This window comes from Rhipicephalus microplus, chromosome 1, assembly GCF_043290135.1.
Source record: "Rhipicephalus microplus isolate Deutch F79 chromosome 1, USDA_Rmic, whole genome shotgun sequence".
In the NCBI taxonomy this organism is placed as follows: Eukaryota; Metazoa; Arthropoda; class Arachnida; order Ixodida; family Ixodidae; genus Rhipicephalus; species Rhipicephalus microplus.
In genome coordinates this window covers 44,935,818-44,956,715 of record NC_134700.1, presented here as the reverse complement: position 1 = coordinate 44,956,715, position 20,898 = coordinate 44,935,818, and the positions used below count along the sequence as shown (strand labels likewise).

General features: G+C 49.6%; 1 protein-coding gene and 1 long non-coding RNA gene across 3 annotated transcripts in view; one reads left to right on the top strand and one right to left on the bottom strand.

Moving 5' to 3' along the window:
• The window catches only part of LOC119177742 (uncharacterized), a 285,269-nt gene that overhangs the window by 221,423 nt on the left and 42,948 nt on the right, over nucleotides 1-20,898 (bottom strand). For both annotated transcript variants that reach the window (XM_075865074.1, XM_037428915.2), the window contains exon 5: nucleotides 19,308-19,439. In XM_075865074.1, coding sequence (XP_075721189.1) covers nucleotides 19,308-19,439 — 132 coding nt within the window. The remainder of the gene's footprint in view (nucleotides 1-19,307; nucleotides 19,440-20,898) is intronic.
• Nucleotides 1-20,898, top strand: part of LOC119177745 (uncharacterized) — a 145,493-nt gene that overhangs the window by 90,770 nt on the left and 33,825 nt on the right. The gene's annotated exons all lie outside the window — the stretch shown is intronic.

Below are 20,898 nucleotides of genomic sequence, written 5' to 3'. Positions count from 1 at the left end.
CTATGACATGAAGACTAGACCACGGCGTTTAGCTGTTGGAGACAAGGTGCTGCTGCTACTCCCGTCGGACAACTACAAACTGATTCTAACATGGAAAGGGCCTTTCACAGTTCTAGAGAGGAAGAATGACGTGGATTACGTTATTGATTTAGGAACGCGAACATCTCTGTTTCACGTCAACCTCCTCAAAAAATATCAAGAACGACCATCGGTACCACAGCCAACAAAAGAAGCGTCAGTCGCGTGTCTGGCTGATGATACTGAGCACGACGATCTACCATGCGTACCTTTTCAGCAAAAAGAATCTGCTGCCGATGTGAACATATCGGAAGCACTCTCTACTAAACAGCGCACGCAGATCGCTAGAATACTGCATACCTACGAGAATGTATTCACCGACATTCCCGGCAGAACACATCTCACCCAGTGCAAGTTGAATGTCGCAACGGATACACCAGTGAACATACGGCCGTATCCACTACCGTTTGCTACCAAAGAGGCAGTTCAACAAGAAATTAGAGACATGCTGAAGCAAGGCATCATCGAGCCATCTGAGTCTCCCTACCAGTCGCCGATAGTAGTTGTCAAGAAAAAAGACGGGACAATACGTCTATGCATTGACTTCCGGCAACTCAACAAGATACTGCTGAACGACAATGAGCCCATACCTCGAGTTGATGTTATTTTTGGACAACTGGGGAAGGCACGATATTTTTCTAAGTTCGACTTTGCTAAAGGGTATTGGCAAGTCCCGATGCATGAAGAGTCCAAAGCAATGACAGCGTTTTCTACATCAGCAGGCCTTTATCAGTTTCGTTTCATGCCGTTTGGCATTAAAACCGCCCCAGCTGTCTTCAACCGTCTAATGAGGAAGGTGGTAGCAGATATACCCCATATTTACTTTTACTTCGACGATGTGCTCGTTGCAACCGAGACGTGGACAGAACACGTGGCCACACTTGAAGCCTTTCTTCAACGAGTTAGCGAATCCGGGTTGACGATTCGACCAACGAAAAGTGAGATTGGTCAGCGGTCAGTAAAGTTCCTCGGTCATCACGTCGAAAATGGCATCATCAAACCCCAGATCGAAACCCTTGATAAAATACGGGCAGCCAAGCGCCCACAGACGAAAAAAGAAGTACGCTCTTTCCTTGGACTTACGGGCTATTACAGAGATTTCGTCCACAAGTACTCCGAGATAGCAGGACCATTAACTGAACTGACTAAAAAGAGAGCCCCTAACAAAGTAATTTGGGGAGTGCAGGAACAGAAAGCCTTCGATGCACTCAAGACCATGCTGTCTACACAACCTGTCTTGAGAGCACCCGATTTCGCTCAGCCTTTTGTACTTCGCACCGACGCCTCGTCAACAAGCGTAGGTGCCATACTTATGCAGCGGCATGGTGCTATGCTACACCCAGTGTCGTACGCTAGCCGACGACTGCAACCACGAGAAACTGCCTATTCGACAATCGAGCGCGAAGCCCTGGCACTCACGTGGGCCATCCAGAAATTTCATATTTACTTGTTCGGGCGAACGTTCATACTACAAAGCGACCACAAGCCTCTCGTTTACATCAACTCCGCCAAACACATCAACAGCCGTGTTCTACGTTGGAGCCTCATACTCATGGAGTACGACTTCAGCGTTGAATATATAAAAGGCAGTGAGAATGTAGGAGCAGACTATATGAGCCGGTTGCCAAGCGCATGAACATCATCGCTACACGGCTTGAGGATTTCGCAGTGTCGGGTATAATTGATGGAATTTTTTTTTTTTCGGTGCACATTACTTACCGTGACGGACCAACTTTCATCTCGTCTTGCGAGTACCTTTGAGAGTGTCGGGTGTGCGGGGCCCTGAACACTGGTGACAACTTTTGTGTCTCTTATGTGTGCCGAGTGTGCGGGGCTCGGAAGTGTAGTGCAGTGCTCCGAGTGCGCGTGTACTACGGTGTCCCAAGGGATCCAGTGGCAGCTGCAAGTTCTTCACAGCGAAGAACCTTCTTAAGTGGGGGGGTAATGTGACGAAGCAGGGAAAGCGAGAGCAGACGACGGAGTGGCCGATCGCTGGAAGGCGAGAAAAACGAAGGAGCTCGGGCTGCAGAGAAGATTAAGAAGGGCGCGCGCAGGGGAGACAGTTTTTTTTTTTTGGAACGCCGGCAGAACGGGCGGCAGGTTGTTGGAGAACCCGCATCTACGCGCGAGGTTCGCATACACAGGGCGCCTGTCTTCGGGACAGCGAGCGCCTCACGGTCCTCGCCTGGCAAGACCTGGGACGCGGCCTGCTGCTCTCGGAGAACCCGCACCTACGCGCGAGGTTCCAGATTGTCCACCGCCGTCGAGACGAGCGTCGCAAGGTCCTGGCCTGGCGCGGACGAGCCCTGTCTGGCTACCGGCTACCGAGCGACGGTTCGTTCACTCGGCCCTTAACCCCTGCTGCTGCTACGTCGTTGCCACACCGGACATCTACCCGACGACGATTACGTCATCACAGGGACTCAACCAGCCCACAGCCTCCTGGTCCCCAAGCACCGCCACGTGAGACAATTGACTAGTAGTGTACGCTGCCGCTTTATGTATTTCGTGTGTGTATGCTGTCAAATACAATTGTAGTGTGGTTTGTTAACGTCAGATACCGTCTCCTCCATCCGCAACGCGTCACACGCTCTGCGGCGCGACGAACCTCACCAACAAACATCACAACGCTATTTAACATCTAATAAAGCTTTTGAGTACAATCGGAGACCGGTATTCATGTAACCAGGCAAGATAGAGCTTTCCGAACTCTATAGGGTGCAACCAGTACTCCATCTCATAAGTACCTTTCAGCACTGTCAAGGCTACAAAGCCTCTTAGTCAATAGGAAGTCCGATTAGCTTCTACAAAAGTATTCATTCACGTCGCGTCGTCTGCTCGGGATCCATCCTACATCTGCTTACAAGCATAGAGAACAGGAGGTGCTTCTATGCACCTGCAGGACGATGGAGAACGAATGTGAAATTTTGGAGTGTTATCAGGGAAAAGAAGAGCGTAGCTAAAAACAAAAAGAAGTCCACGTGGTTTTTGAATAATTGTTTTGCTTGTAATTTAGTTCCTAAACGCCACTTCAATAGGTCACATAAAAATTTTTACTTAGAATCTGGAATTTGTTGCGTGCCCAAAGAAAAGCTTTGCACAACTATAATTTTTCAATTGGCTCATTACAAGTCGTGAGAGCATGATGGGAAAAGGTGAGATTGAAACTTCAGCGGGCATAGGAGGCGAGAGACGTGAGACGACGTGGTGTAAGCGGCCGATGGGACCATGCCGAATCTCACCACTTTATTTCAGGCCTCAAGCGGAGTGGCAGCGGCTGCCAGTGTCTGACATGCCAGGCTCGTGAACCCCGTTGTATTCTCGGGCAGCTCCAGCTAGCATTAGCTGCGCGACAGACGTGGTGCAGTAGTTATAAAATGATAATGACGATGGCACTACAGGGCTCCCGTGGTTGGAAGGTATATGAAAAATAATGAGCGACAGATACAATATACATGAAAGAGAATTCATAAAGTGTCTGTTTGGGAAATCCAGGTTGTCAACGTGAAGGGTCCATCGGGAACCAGTAAGTTTCTGGTGGGCGACACTGGAAAAAACACTGAGGGTGAAGAAGTAAAAGTCGAGGCATTGTGGCCGTGCACAAGCGTGTCCCACAACCTGGTAGGCTGGATCGAGTGCGGACAACACGGCGCGAGGTTAGGCTGCTAATATTGGCAGTGGATCAGCTGTGCTTGTGTAGAAGACAGTGTCGACACAACATAGGCTTCAAAGTTGTGCCGCGCCCGGCGTGCTGGCGAGGAGATGCGCGCCTACCGACGTGGGAACATGTCCGAGTAACTGCGCCACGTGCTCTGCGGGTAAATGGGCGCAAGACAAGCGGTGGGCTCTTACGTCTGGCAGGGACAAGCGGTGGGCTCTTACGTCTGGCAGACCGATTAAGCGCTTTCGTCATCTTCACGGCCTTGACAGCAAGACGTGGCTGCGTAGTAGGACGGCTCAAAAAGGACCGCAATATTTTACACCGAGCGCGTTCACTTCGTCGATGTAGTGTGACGAGTGGTAAGCATGCAGGAGGAATGAGGGTAGTCGCCGCTGGGACGAACCAGCCATCGTTCTGGTGGTTGCCGTCTGGCGTAAGAGGCTCAGGGGGGATGATGGTTGTGGAGCCCAGTTAGCGTGGACTCTGCCAGAGGATCGGGCAGCATACTTTTGCTCGTGAAACGACCTTCCGTTGTCCGCGCACGAGGGTTGGCCTGCAGGGTCAACAGAATCGCTGGCACATTCAACACAAGCGTGGCATGTGTGGAGAGCCCTGTCGGAAGCGGACGAGGCATGCCATCCTCAAGCACATCAGTCATAGTCGTAGCGTCGCTGAAGGTCGGCCGTAGTTCCACAGGAACTTGAGCTTCCGCAGCAAAATATTTAGAGGGCAAGGCTAGTCGGTGCTGTTGCGAAGCGCGCCTCAGACAACGTTACGAAGGGCGCTACGAATCTCACCGCTGCAACCACTGTTTCGAAAGACGGCGACGCCAACACGGTCCCGAAGGCGCCACTGCTTTGAATTCCACCGGGAAGGTCACCAGCCGTTTGGTAGCGTAGGTTTCTCAGCTCGCGACTGCTTCTGCACAGAGATAGCTCTCCTGTTCACATAGCGCTCTTCTCTGACACACATGTCGGCTCTCCAACAGGTCGGCTAACATATAGCTCAACTCTGACACACAGCTCAACTCTGACACACAGCTCAACTCTCTATCACATAGCTCTCTTCTCTACCATACAGCTCAACTCTCTATCACATAGCTCTCTTCTCTACCACACAGCTCAACCCTCTATCACATAGCTCTCTTCTCTACCACACAGCTCAACTTTCTATCACATAGCTCTCTTCTCTACCACACAGCTCAACTCTCTATCACATAGCTCTCTTCTCTACCACACAGCTCAACTCTATATCACATAGGACTGCTCTGACACACACGTCTGCTCTCACATAGGACTGCTCTGACACACACCTCTGCTCTCACATAGGACTGCTCTGACACACACGTCTACTAACACATAGCTCAAATGCTCACATAGCTCTCCTGTTCACATAGCGCTCTTCTCTGACACACATGTCGGCTCTCCAACAGGTCTGCTGCTCGCGACGCGCCGCAGGGCTTCTTTTATATGCACCGGGTGGATTCTTTGAATAACAAAATGTCCAACCAGAAGCGCCGCTGGTCGTGAGGTCAGAGTCCTCCAATGGGGTCGCCGCCGGGCCGCGTCCTTCTTTCTCATCGAATCTGGAGAGGCTGCGCTGCAGGTGGCTGCACCCAAGGACGAGTGACGTCGCAAGGCATTACGTCAGACCCGCCAGACAGGAAGACGCCGGTTGTTTACTCGACGGGCTCGCGGGCTGAGGTGACTCACCGCACGTGCGCGCCAGAAAGGCACCGTCGCGTGTTGACGCCGTTGAGTTGTTCGCGTCAGGCGGGCTTGCGTGCTAGCCTTGACACAGATTTCCTTTTTCCGAGGCATGGACGTTCGCTGCGGACTCGCAGGCATAACAGCACCCCCGCCGCCAGACAATGCCCCGAAAAGACGAGCTGCTTCCACGTGGCTCGGATGTCAGGCACGCTCGTTCGCCAGGTCCCTCCAGGTTCGCCTCCAGGGCCATGGGGAGAATGCAGCTCCAGACTCTGTTCCGGGAACACATCCCATTCTTGAGGACGGATCCCAGCTCCACTGGCTTGTCGCCACAACTTGTCGACCAGCTTTGCTCGTCTCTTCTGACGATTTTTAGTTTCAGCACTTGTCGATGGTTCGCAACTTGTTAAGAACGGTTCGACAACAGACAACACACGACACAAGCAAGTGCCCTCGGTCACCCGGCAGAACACCAGACAAAGTATAGTACAACATATACCTAGCTACGCGTCTATCGGAACTTCAATCCCTCTACATCAAGAGGCACATGTGGGACACAAGACTCTTAAAATGAGAACTCAATTTTTTTTTACACGTACAACATCGTAACGAATTAGAATACAACATAAAGTTGGCTCCTTGAGCTCATTCTGGACGAGAGCGCTCAGCTCAGGTCGTGATGAGGTCAAAATTTTGCCCCGAATCACCAGCGAGAAATCGAAAGGTAGAGAAGGTACTAATTAAACGCACGGCTCAATGCGCCTGCATTAGCGTTTAGCTTTCCCTTTTTTTTTTTTTTTGTAGCGAACGTCAAAGTTGTGTTGTTGGAGCATCATGCTCCATCTCAGTAACCGGCCACTTTTAAGCGATGATACCTATGCGGTACTGAGGGCTGCTCGTACTTGTGACGTTGCACATCTGTGTAACTACAATAGGGGAGTCCAGATTTTTCATACAAAGGAACATTCCTTCTCAGCTCCTTCTTCTGGACTTCACTTAACCTAGGCTCTAGGTTCAACTGTTCCAAGGTTACTTCCGATTTCCTTTCGGTTACATCGCTAGAACTCAAAATTTCTGCTCCCTCTTCCTCTGAAGCATTTAACAGCAGATTCACGACCGCTTGACGTTGAACGTATGTTTTCATCAAGTTGTAAATTTTGTTTGGCCGCCTTCCTAATTTCACTTCATAATACGTATCAGAAAGCTTCATGGGTGCCTTCCACTTGTCCGCGGATTTCCCCGCTCTCTGACAAGTGTCGCATGAGCGTACAAAGACTTCGATATCATTCCAGCATTTCGGCCAATAAAACTCAAGGGAAACTCTAGCCTTGGTCTTTTTTTATGCCGAGATGCCCTGCCCATGCGTTTTCATGCGCCAGTTCCAATTGTTGGCGACAATACTTTTGTGGCACCAAGAGCTGCTCATACTTGCGACCTTGCGCATTTGTGTAGCTCCGATACAGGAGCCCTGCTTTCTCAAAAAAGAAATATTTTTTTTCTTTTTCCAAGTTTACGCTTTCAATTAGCACTTTTATCGAGGGGTCCTCACGCTGCTCTCGAATGAGCGTTTCTCGATCAACCCTCGACAGCTTACCCCAACTTTCCGCTACAGGCGAGAGCGTTGCAACCCTCTCGCTCTGACTCAATGGCGCCATGTCGTCTCCTCCTACGCATACCGCGCCGGTCGCTTCGACGACGGGCCGCTCGAGTGACTGCTCAAACGACGCACACGGAGAATTTCATGTTTGAGGTTCCGTCGACTCGCCACTAAGATCACACAGATATGCTGCTTTTGAACTTGTTTTACCACACAGAACAAGATCAAGCTCCCGCGAAAGGTTCCGTCGACTCGCCACTAAGATCACACAGATATGCTGCTTTTGAACTTGTTTTACCACACAGAACAAGATCAAGCTCCCGCAAAAGCTTCCGCGCTTGCGATCGCGTGAGGGCCATGTACGCTAAATTGGAGAAGAACGATTTACCCTGCTCTTTGAGAAGCTGCTCCGAGTTGTTAGAGAAAAGATAAGGAAAACTATCGGGAAGCGCGGCGTGCTTTGATATCCTCCCAGGCCTCATCGACTTCCTCAGCCGACACTCCTTCATTCTTCATGATCTCAAGGATCGCTTGCTTTCGTTTCGCACGGCCCAAAGTAATGCTGAGTTCCTCAGAAATTTCGATGAGTTCCTTCACTTTAAGGTTCTCCATCGTTCACACTAGCCTCTTGCTGTTTGCCCCCGTTAACAATTTACTTGCCGTACCCACTATAAGTCAACTAGCAAGACGCGCAAGCAATTTTTCACACTCCTGTGTTTACCCCCTCCGCATTAACTTTGGTTTCAAAGCACTTCGACTTTGCTTGAAACGATCAAAGCTCACTTCAATGCTTTACACAGCCCTTCTCTAAACTACTACAACCTGAGCTAGAGTAGTCTGGTGAACTGAGGGGAAACATCAGGCACTCACCGCATCGATGTCCCTGACGCCGGCCGATCCCGCAGCTGCCAACCACTGTTGCGAAGCGCGCCTCCGACGACGTTACGAAGGGCGCTACGAATCTCACCGCTGCAACCACTGTTTCGAAAGACGGCGACGCCAACACGGTCCCAAAGGCGCCACTGCTTCGAATTCCACCGGGAAGCTCACCAGCCGTTTGGTAGCGTAGGTTTCTCAGCTCGCGACTGCTTCTGCGCAGAGATAGCCCTCCTGTTCACAAAGCGCTCTTCTCTGACACACATGTCGGCTCTCCAACAGGTCGGCTAACAGATAGCTCAACTCTGACACACAGCTCAACTCTCTATCACATAGCTCTCTTCTCTACCACACAGCTCAACTCTCTATCACATAGGGCTGCTCTGACACACACGTCTGCTCTCACATAGGACTGCTCTGACACACACGTCTACTAACACATAGCTCAAATGCTCACATAGCTCTCCTGTTCACATAGCGCTCTTCTCTGACACACATGTCGGCTCTCCAACAGGTCTGCTGCTCGCGACGCGCCGCAGGGCTTCTTTTATATGCACCGGGTGGATTCCTTGAATAACAAAATGTCCAACCAGAAGCGCCGCTGGTCGTGAGGTCAGAGTCCTCCAATGGGGTCGCCACTGGGCCGCGTCCTTCCTTCTCATCGAATCTGGAGAGGCTGCGCTGCAGGTGGCTGCACCCAAGGACGAGTGACGTCGCAAGGCATTGCGTCAGACCAGCCAGACAGGAAGACGCCGGTTGTTTACTCGACGGGCTCGCGGGCTGAGGTGACTCACCGCACGTGCGCGCCAGAAAGGTGCCGTCGCGTGTTGACGCCGTTGAGTTGTTCGCGTCAGGCGGGCTCGCGTGCTGGCCTTGACACAGATTTCCTTTTTCCGAGGCATGGACGTTCGCTGCGGACTCGCAGGCATAACAGTGCTTACAAATCGCAAAGAGCGTCGAGTTCGATAAAACGTCAGGTTGATTCGAGGCAAGTCGGGTGATCACCGTGTCTGTGACAGGCTTCAGGGTGTGCGGCGAGGTCACTGCCATGGAGACTGACGCGTCAGAGGTGTTGTGGGCCATGAAGGCCGGCCTGCATGAGCGGGTGGCGAGCATGCCTCCAGTATAGGTGACCAAGGACGTCAAAAAAACGCACCTCGTGGCTGACTTGTCGCATGCAGCAAGAATGTCCTGAACGCCGTTGGATGGGCAGCCGGACGCAGAACTCGCGTCGCTAGTGGCCGGACAAGAGGTTGTAGGAGACGCAGCCAGGGAAGCGAAGTTTTGGTCGATGCAGGGATGATGGCCGGTTGATACTGCTTGCTGTTGACAGGAAACCGGGAAGTCACGGGTCCACTGAAGTGGGTGGTAGGTGAGGCCGTAGGAGGCCAACACCGCAGAGCCAAGGTCATCGTACGCCTGCGGGCTGGAGCTTGAAGTGGCAGCGAGATGACGCAGCTCTACCGGAAGGGCATCGAGAAGAATAGTGTGCATCAGCGGCTGGTCCGTAATGCCATTCACGGCAAGAACGGTGTCGAGCTGGAGGGACCATACTTTGGGATATGTCATTTGGGACGGCAGCACTGGCGGGCAGAGTCAAGGAAACGTGGCAGCCGATGACTCGTTGAAGGGCGTGTTTTCTAGGTCACCACTGTAGCGGGCGCAAGAGAAAAGAGACACGAGACGACGTCATGCACGGCGGCCGACGAGGCCGTGCCGAATCTCGCCACTTTATTTCAGGCCTCAAGCGGAGCGACAGTGGCTGCCAGCGTCCAACATGCCAGGCGCGTGAACCCCGCTCTATTTTTGCACAGCTTGAGCTAGCATCGGCTGTGCGAGAGGTGCGACGCAATGGTCAAGAAATGATGATGATGATGATGGCACTACAAAACCTTTGCCACGCGCCAAGTGTAGCCTTCGCATTTCAAATTTCTTCCCTGCCCTCTTCATTATCGGAGTCGAAAAATCATGCGACGCAGATGCAATAACACGTCATGCACACGCAAGGTTACATACGCGTGACATTCTCTCTATTGTACTGCCTGTTTCTGTGGAATGAATCCCTCTATGCGCACAGATTTGGAGAGGTTGGCATAGATCAAGTATCCGTATCACGATACACAGCGTCACATTGCTGGAACAGCTCTAAGGAACGATGCACCAAAACCACACCAAGTGTTTTGAATGCTGGCACAGGCAGGATGCGAGTAGAGTGAGAACACCAACCCAAACAGAATGAAAGTTGCTTAGTCTAGAATTTCGCTTGATACAAAGTTTAAAGAAAATAGCATGCATATATTCTGTTTGTATGTTTCAATAATTCTGTCAACTTTCGTACTTCTTTTCAGGCAACAGATTGCAGAAATTGCATGTACACGTCGCCTCGAATAATTCTCGCACTGTCACATACTACTTTGACGTACGCAGGACCATTTCTTGCTGTACAGTTAAACCTGGATATAACGAAGTTGATGAATTCCTGGAATAATTTATAACAAAAGGGATTTTGTTTTATGAAGGTTCGGTACGAAAATTTGGAAAACAAAGGCACAAGTAAAACAAAACAAGGTCTGAGGGCAGAGCTAGCCCAAAACACTTATTTAGCGGCAAAAAAACTGTGTTATTTTTGCGGTAGCAATTTACGGACACTCTCGGTGTGTTTTTGCTCCCACCGCCATGTTTCATAACAGTCTAAACTGATAGCATGCTCCCGAGCATCATGACTTTCTCGAGCAGGTAAAAACACGTGAGCGCTGCTATAGTTCAGATCAAATCAGCCGGCCCATCTCTATCGTCTGGAAGGTGCATAACATCACCAGTGTGTTAGAACTGCCGTCAAATACTCAGACAGAAAGGAAACCACCCGTCTTCAACGAGCATGAAAAAGCGCATCGGTGGGGGGGGGGGTCACTCAAGCAGCAACAATGAATTTTGATTTTGAAAGTGGTCGCGATTGCTGGCGCCCGTGCGATCTCGGCAAGTATCAGCTGTGCGCTTTCAACGCGAAGAGACTGCGAGGAAAGAGCACTTCTCTCTGGAGCAACCATATTTGCTCCTACCAGTGTTTTGTAGGAGTTCTGCAATATCTGATCCAAAAGAGCCTTACCACGTATAACATTACAATTTTTCGCTATTGTGTTCATTGCATCGAATTCCACCCGCTTTCGTGATGTTCTCAGAACTGATTGGCTAATCGCCAAAGCTACTAGCCTGCGAACTCACGATGCAGGAAAAGACAGAATTGCGCCACGAATCGATCTCCGAAGATCCGTTGTCACCGTGGTCTTGCAGTGCCTAATCTGACATCCCCTCAGAGGTGACGACACGGTTGTCCACATTTAAAAAAATCACAGCATATCCACAGACTGAATGATGATGAGTGGGACGAAGCGCCCATCTGTCCGTCCGTCCAACCGAAGGTCAATCTGTCTATCCGTGCGTCTGTCTGTCCGTTTGTCCATCCGCCTAGCGAACACTCCAAGTACCACTATCTTGCATCTTTTCATCATATACTGATTATATACAAGTACCGCCATATAGCGGACATTCCAAGAACTAAACAAGAGGTGGCTACCTACTACATACATCGAGGATGCATGAACCACAGCTTAAGGAGCTTCGACATTCCAACAACTAAACAAGACGTGGCTACTTACTACATACATCAAGGATGCACGACCCACAGCTTAAAGGGGCTCTGCAACACTTTTTGAGCATTGTCAGAAAATGCTGCCGATCGGTAGTAGAGGCACTCGAGAACATGCAAGCCAAATGCTATAGCGCATCGTGCGGCCTGGCATTCACAAGAAATTATCAAAATTAGCTTTCTCTTTTTTCGACAAATCATGAAACAAGCCCAAAAATCACTTGTAGTAAGCCCATCTATCAGCTATTGGCTGATTTGAACATGGCGCACTTGGTTGTTACAGAGGTTGCCGCGAGAGGCCATCATTTGTCCACAAGTGTTTGCGTGATTGCACTAAAAAAGCCACGTATTCAAAGAAAAAAAAGTACTCAAAGTCACGAGGCTTGTGTGACATTTTTGTTTGCCTTTCCCATCCCTCTCTGCTTAGCTTCCAGTGCTTTTGCCGGGACAAGAGAAGAGAAAATGCGATTCCAGCATGTAACAAATCTTTGTAACTCCGCTCGTACTGGACGGATTCTTAAATTTTTGCAGCATTGAATTTGTAAGGCAATACGCTCTACAGTGAATTAATTCCATGGTTACTTGGTTCCAAGTGGTTCCAGAGCCCTTATTAAGGAGCTTTGCCCCTAAAAGTCTATCCCCTGTGGCACATACCCACTCTCTCGGGTAGGTGTCACCGATGGTTACAAAGGATAACTGGAGACGAACGGGTGAGCCACTGGTGGTTATAAACGGGTGTGCCACCATTAGTTACAAAGAGTAATGGGAGACGAGCGGGTGACGCCATAATGTTTTGCACCTAAAAAAAAAACAAAGCTGAACATTGTCGGGGGCCAAACTATGCACGCACGAGAACAAAGAGCGAACAACACGGATGCCGCGCAAAACTATTCGATAAAGAGCCCTCCATACGCAATGCTGCCCCACATATGTTACGCTAACTAAAAGCATGGCACTGCCAATGCAAAAGTATTTTTTATTTTTATTTTTGGTTTGGATTGGCGAGGCACATCCGCACATACTCCCGACCTGCCTGCCCACCTCGCACAATAATGAGCGCTCGCTCTCCCCTATGACACCGTGCGTCTCGTCACCAATTCATGTTTTGGAGGGGCACCCGCGAGTCCCGGAAGATGCACGCTCATACCAAAATGCCAAAATCTGGAAAAAAAGTTCCTGGACTCCCTGTGGGGAAAATTTCTTTTATTAAGGTTGTCTCCCACTGTTGCTTTGAAATTACATAGAGGTCGCAAATACATCTGCTTCTATGGAGCAGCGGCGGGGAATAGAAAAACTTTGTTATATTGGAGAATTCATTATATGGAGGTTCGTTATAAGCTGGTTTAGCTGTATACGTCACCTTCACCATGCCTGTGAGATGAAGGTCAAGCAGCATTCAGTCATATATTTCACCTCTTTCGGGGCACGTAAATTGCAACTCTTGGCAGATGAGATTGTAACTGTGCGGTGCATGCATTCCTATTGCCTGCTCGAATTATCAAACACGGTGGAAGGCCCGTTAAGGTGTTCTTAGAGAGAGAGAGAGAATTATTTTAATGTAGCTTCCCAGAGAGAAGAGAAATTGACTTTATTTGATTAGACCAAGCTAATACGAGGAAAAAAGACCTCTCTGGCACTTGGGCTATTTGCTCCGGTGTTGCCCTTCTCAGCCATGCCAAAAAGAAAGAGATGCAGGAGTGTGTTTATTCGACAGTGGACACTTAACTTACTATCATGTATTAAAAAAGAAGCGACCGTTTCTGCAAAGCCTGATGAAAAAAAATGCATGAAGCCTTTGTACCATCATAAACTAGTTTGTTTTCTTGTCGTAGACACAGATGTTACACGTATTCCGTCAAAAATCTGAACTTTTTCGAAGTTTCTTTGTGCCTATATTGCTACGCTCCTCCCTCAAGTCTTGTTATTGCCTCGTTACACTGTACGTAATTCTCAGTGCGAATCGCACCTGCACTGTTCGAGAAGCTTCGGGACTGTAGTAGATCATTTCCTTAAGGTCCCGCCCACTTCGCGAACATTACAGATCATTTTGGAACCTACATGGCTGCTAGCTATAACTCTAGAATATTTGATGACACCCGTATAAATGCCACTGCGATTCACAGCTTGTCAGTTGACGCTCTGTTTGCTGCTATCAGTCCCTGTGGACCGCTGCAATCTTACCTTCAGTTTCCTGGCCCCTAGTTCCGCCAAATAAACAGTTTTATCTTAGCACTGAGTCTGCTCCCTTCATACACGTCCCGACCCCGTGACATCTGGTGGAAGTGCTGCTTCTTCCATGTACTGGACGACCCCGTCAAGCCGTGAACCCAGCCCACGTAGCAAAGAAGACACCGATGCCAGCCACAAGCTGCGAGTCAGCTGCGGGCAACAAGTTCTGCCAGTGAAGTACGGGCTTCTACTCGACAAGACGCGGAAGACCAAGACGTTGACATCGACTACGGCAACAATGAGAGTGCCTGTGCCACCTGCACCACTCCTGCTCCGGCAACTCAAAAAGCCACCAACTTTCCATGGTTCCCCAATAGAATACCCGCAAAACTGGCTTGAAAGGTTCGACTGCGTCGTCGTCTTCAATGACTTGACCGACGATAACGAGCTTCGGCAAGTTTATTTCGCTTTAGAAGACGCTGCTCGTACCTGGCTCGAGAATCAACAGTGAAGCCTCACAATGTGGGACATCTTTCACACCAGGTTCCTTGCCACTTTCACAAGCATGGTCCGCAAGGAGAAGGCTGCAGCTCTCCTCAAAACCCGTCCGCAGATGCCAAATAAAAATGTGGCGCTATTCACGAAAGATATGATTCAACTCCTGACCCAGACATGCCCGTGGAGAAGAAGGTCCGTCTGCTCATGTGGGGAGTAAATTAAGTACTTATCGCCGGGCTGATCAGAAACCCGCCAAAAAACTGTCACCGAATTCATTTCGAAAGCATCTACGATTGAGAAGACGCTCGAGAGGCAGACACTGCAAAACAAGTGTAACTTCTCGTCTATAACCTACGTCGACATCCAAGTGTTAGGAACTGCCAACCTGCGTGAGACAACCAGAGCAATCGTGCAAGAGCTGCGATAATTGCTTCCATCAGCGCAGCCTCGCGTGAACTCCATCGCGGACGTCGTACGCCAAAACATCCAGCAATCGCTGGGCGTTCCATGGCCTCCAGAGCCGCAGCTGGAAGTCATGAGCTATGCTGCTGCAACCCGTCGTCACGTTCCTCTTCCACGCCCACGCAAAGACACCAACCCGTCGCACTTTCGTCGCCAGACACCATCGCCGCCACCACCACCACCGACGCCCTACTGTTCGCTGGCTGGACAGCGCAGCGTGCCGAGAAAAACTGACGTTTGGCGTGCACCTGACAACTGCCTGCTCTGCTACCACTGTGGAGAGGCCAATCGCACCTACCGCTGTTGCCAGTACTGACAGATAGGTCTACAGGGCTTCGACGTCAACGTGCCGTGTCTACAACAGGGCGAACAATTGCATGACATCGCCAACTACTTCACAAGAGCGCAGTCGATACCCCGGAGACCTTATTATCCCCCGTTGCCAGGCCGCTATGGCTCACCGCATCGCGGGCAGTGCCGCTGCCCTGCTCGGGGCCAATCTCCAAGCCCTTACTCGGAAAAATAAGAGCAGCAACCGATGGAGATACGGTTGCTGTGCGACAAACTACCAAAGATCCTTCGCCGCCGCCATTACGACGTCGCAACGAAACCGAAAGGAACCTTTGCAGCCAGAAGACGTCACGACACAACGGGGAAGCAGCAGAGCAAACAGACGTAGCAATGATACGACGCCACAACCCAACCTCAATGAGCGACCTCGACGCAATATTTGACGGCCACCTCGTCACTGCTCTCGTCGATACTGGAGCCGAATATTCTGTCGTCAGTGGGCCTTTGGTGACAAAGTTGAAGAAAGTGAAGACTGCGTGGCAAGGCACCGAAATTCAGACTGCTCGAGATAATTTAGTAACGCCGACTGGAGTCTTCACAGCAAGAGTCACCATGAATAGCCAGACTTATCCTGCGAGCTTTGTAATATTACAACATTGCTCCAGAAGTGAGATCCTTGGGTTGGACTTTCTAAGTCAACACGGTGCTGTCATGAACTTGAGGTCTGAGTAAATCCTACTAACCTCAGAAAAGACGCCGCCGACCCCTACAATGCCAAAGAATCACGAATTGAATGTGCTGTGAAGGTGGGAAGTGGCAGAAGAGGAAGCATTTCAAGCAATGAAACGACTCCTCCAGACACCACTGATGCTTGCGCAATTCGAGAGATACGCCGAAACAGAAGTACAGACTGACGCAAGCAGCATAGAACTCAATGGCGAGAACTGATGACGTGGAAAGGGTTATGAGTTATGTTAGCCGGTCGTTATCCAAGGCCGAAGCCAACTATTCAACAACAGAAAAGAGTGCCTTGCTATTATCTGAGTTTCGTCAAAGTCTCGCCCCTGCTTCTACGGCAGGCATTTCGAAGTTGTGAACGACCACCATGCCTTGTGTTGGATAGCTAACTTGAAAGACCCTTCGGGTCGCCTCGCAAGGTGGAGCCTCAGACTTCAAGAAGTCGACGTGACTGTCGTTTAGAAGTCTAGAAAAAAACACTCTGACACAGACTGCTTGTCTCGTGCCCCCGTCAAACCACGGCCGCTTGACGGCCTGGGAGAGGACGGTTTCTTGGGAACGATAACTGCCACCAACTTTGCCAAGTAATGACATTACTGAGCGAACTGACTTGTAACCCAGGACCCTTGTGGAATAATTCAAGGGTAACAGTGCGACTGTTTGGAATGTTTTTAAAAGAGGACTTGAGTGATTCATCTTGCGAAACCTCGAGTTCTCTTAAAGAAGAAGTGCTTGCCCCTTCAAGCCAACCACCTTCTCGTGGCTCCTTCAGCAGAGAGACCAGAAGTACTTGAGGCCCTATGCGACGAACCGACGGCTGGACACCTCGGTGTTTCCCATACGTTCGCAAGAATACAGGCAAAGTACTACTGGCCACGACATGCCGCCGATGTCACTCGTTACGGCAGGACCTTCTGCGACTGTCAGCGACGAAAACCAATGCCGACTATGCCAGCCGGATTTCTTCAGTGCATTGAGCCACCTCGCCAACCGTTCCAGCAAATCGGCATGGACTTACTGGGGCCCGACGTCAAATTCTGGGAACAAATGGATAGTCATAGCTACTGACTACCTAACGCACTACATTGAGACAAGGGCCCTGCACAAAGGCAGTGCCTCCAAGGTAGCAAAGTTCTTCATCGAGAACATCGTCCAGCGTCACAGAGCTACACAGGTCCTCATCACCGACAGAGTTACAGTCTATACGGCGGACCTAACACAAGTGATCCTGAGGTACAGCCAGACAAGTCACCGCCAGACCACCGACTATCATCCACAGACCAACGGCCTCACCGAACGTCTTAATACGACCATCACTGATATTCTGGCCATGTACCTTAATGCCCAACACGAGACGTGGGATGCAATACTTCCATACGTGACCTTCGCATTGTTATGACTCGCACCGCCACTGACACTGTTGCGTAGTGCGCCGAGGTCACAGGCCGCCAAGATTGTTTGGTAGCGCGTTTCTCAGCTCGAGGGTGCATCTGCACCGAGCTGATGGACAAGCGGACAAGACGACGGTGAGTTAAGGCAAGAATGTACATATAATAAAGGCGTTACATATTCGGCACTGGGGCTGACGGCTTAGGGACTGGAAGAGCCGAATTGTCTTCGGACGCCCTATTGCTGTCGTATTCTCCCTGACGCATAGGTTGGCTGCTTGGCAACGCGCCGCTTGGCTTTTTTTTTTTTTTTGTAGGGCCCGGGTGATTTCTTACGTCAGCAACGTCCAACTAGAACCATCGCTGGCCGTGGTATCAGAATCCTCCAATCAGGAACCACCGCTGGGCTGCATTCATCAGCGAGCGCAATTGACACGCGTTGCAAAAGACTCGCCAGACTGGATGGCGTCGAATGCATCATCGGGCTACAATCGGGCCCGTGGGTTGAGGGAGCTCGCCGTGTGTTGCGTAAGGCACACCAGCGCCGCTAAACTAGATGACGTCATTGCGGTGGTGACGTCAGGCGAGCTCGCTTGCTGGCCTTGACACTGGTTGCCTTCGTAGAAGCAATAATGTTTCGTCTGGACTACCAATCATAACAGCATGCAACACCACCATTCAAGACACCACGCAGATGACGCTGTACAGGTTGGTTTATGGAAGGACCCCGGCAATAATGCTCGATGCCATGTTATCCAATGTCACCGACGAAAAAAACCTCCATGTGAGTGAGTACCCTCAGCGCGCCTAAGAAGCCTGACAACTCGCCCGCATTTGCATCATGAACCAACAGATGATGGACAGCCGTCATTACAACCATCGGCAACGCTTCGTGGAATACCAGCCTGGTGAATATGTTTGGGTATGGACACAAATACGCTGACATAGACTTAAGTGAAAAACTTCTGCGATGGTACTTCAGACATTACAGTTAGTTCAACGTCTCAGGCCACTTGACTAAGAGGTTGTCCTCAACGGCATCACGAACTCTCAACGGCGCCGATCCCGACCTGAAGTTATCCATGTCCTACGCCTCAAGCTGTTTCATGCGCCTTAACGAGCTAAAAGAGTAGATTTTGTTCTTGTTGTTATCGCTGTATTATAATTTATTGCTTGTATTTTCTTGCATTATTATTGTACTTTCTTCTTCTGTTAAAGCATCAGGACGATGCCTTTTTAAGAGGGGGGCAATGCCACAATCTTTCCTCAACTTTTGTTATCACCCCAATACACTGTACGTAATTCTAGAAGCTTCAGGACTGTAGAAGATCAGTTAGGATCCCGCCCACTTCGCGAACATTACAGATTATTCTGGAACCTAGTGTCCACTAGAGATAACGCTAAAATATTCGACCACACTTGTATAAATGCTGCTGCGCTTCACCGCTTGTCAGTTGATGGACGGCCAACGCTCTGTTCACCGCTATTTGTACCCGTTGCATTGAAGTAATGTGACTCAGTTTCCTGACCACAAGTTCTGCCGAATAAATAGTTCCATCTTAGCATTGAGACTGCTCCCTTTGTGCACGTCACGCCCTCGTGACAATATTTATGATTTTGGGGGCCTCGAACAGTGTTCTGCCTGCCTATTTTTGGCGCCTAATACCGGGTTTTTTAGTGCCTATAAATCCGGCCTCTACCCCTGGCATAATGCAACTCACAGCACAAAAAGACTGAAGATGGCAAAAAAGTAATGTTTCTTTTTTCACGAGTATTTCTGGCTTTGGGTTACCTCTTGGAGCCACACCACACATACGTGCTGCCACATGTCAGCACGTTTTTATTTGAGGCGGTGCTGCGCCCTTCTCCCTATGGGAGAGAAGGCTCAAGAAGCTGAGCGCTCTCTCTCCAATGGTGAGAGGGCATGACATTGTGTCAAAAAGCTCAGTGCTGACACACTGCAAGCTTATACGTGTGGTCAGGCCTTAAGATGTTTTGATATGTAAAGGTTCAAAAATGCACAGGATGCCTCACAAATCCCCAAAACTTTAAATGTGACCCATCCAAGCTATGCTGCTTTTTGTTCAATGTACAGAGCAGGCAGCAGCAAAATGCCCTGTTGTCAGGGGGTGCTGCTGTTCACGTCCCCTTCAGCTCTAGGCAGCAGCAGCAGTAGTGAACAAGTGGTGCTCACTGTGTGGGTGCCCCGTGACGCCACCATCACTCCAACAGGGGATGCCTGGTGTCCCTGGACAAAGGTAGCACCCTGTGGTGGCGTTCCCAGGAACTGCTGACCCGGCAGCAGGGTAGCCAACTGCTGTGATTGCTGCACAATCATCATCAATCAATAAATCAGATGTCACCATTAATCAATCATTAAACTTTACTAGTATTGCTCCATGGTTTATGCTGACCTGTCATACAACCTTTTCTACTGTAGGGAGCGCCTTATTGTGTACTTTTTTTTCGCGTGCCGAACAAACGACTGTGGTGGTTGGCTCACAATTCTGCATAGACCCTCCAGCACGTGGTGGAAGCTGCGTAATTCCAAGTGATCTCCCCGCCCAAGTCAAAGCAACCAGTCTTCAGACTGGTCCCCCCTTTTACAAAGAATGAAAGCGTTAGCCACCATGACCATCGCCACCACATACCTTTCAAAATTTTGTGCTATGTAGCCATGCTGTGCACGCACTTTTTCTAGTTGATGGCATTGCGTATTGAGCTTGCTTTTGAAAACATGTCAGTGATCAAGTGTTTTTGCACTGCAGAAGAATGGGCACATTATTTAGAGCATTTTTATAACAGTGGGTGCAAACCTTCCAAATAAAAGTACCCTGTTCTTGCCACCAGCCAAAAAAAAAAGTCTTCTCGGGTGGTAACACGAAAAGACTGTGTGCTGCCAAGAACAAATAGTGTGCACGAAAGACACTTCGCTCCCCATTTCATCCTCGAAAGATGATCTGCTTATATTGATGTATGGTCACGTTTTAATGTCGGGAAAGAGAGCAAGGTTCGCCAAAGATGCAGTGCCGTCTGTTTTCAAAGTTGCTCTGGGCTACATTTCGAAAAAATCAACAACCCTCGAAAGAAGGAAATGTGGAAGACATGTCGCAAGCTAGCCTGCTCGTCTACACTCGGAAAACACTGTGAAGAAACTCGGCCTCGATCACTCGTAAAAACAATAGGGACAGATCAAAGTGCTGGCGTTGTAAATCTGCTACACTATTACAAATATATCTGCATGCGCTAGTATTGTCGATAACTGAAGAATAAGCAGGCCGAGAAATGTGAGAAATGACGAATCTAGCCTGGGAATTTCTTAGGAGCACTGATTTTTGGGCAAGTTGGTTTTCCATAGCAGAACACTCAATCACCCACACAGAAGAACAGGGCAAGGTGGTGACAACACAAGCGTTTACTGTCAGCTGATCATTTATTCACAAAATTGCTTATTAAGGAAACTTACTTTCATGACGTCACATGAAACTAATGCTGGTATCATGTGAACATGCTCAGAAATGGTGTTTTATTAGAGGACAAAATAATGGAAGGCGCGCTTACACATGACACATCTGCCTTTGTAAGCAAATCAGCCTCTGATTCCCTAACGTTAAAGGGATAGTAAAAGCAACTATTAAGTTGACATTGATTGTTGAAACAGTGGCCCAGAAACCTCGTAGTGTTTCTTTTGTGCCAAGGAAGGGCCTATTTTGAAATAAAATCACATTTTCGTGGTCCCCATCAGGTTAGCACACTTCAAATTACCCGCCTCAAGAAGTGGACCG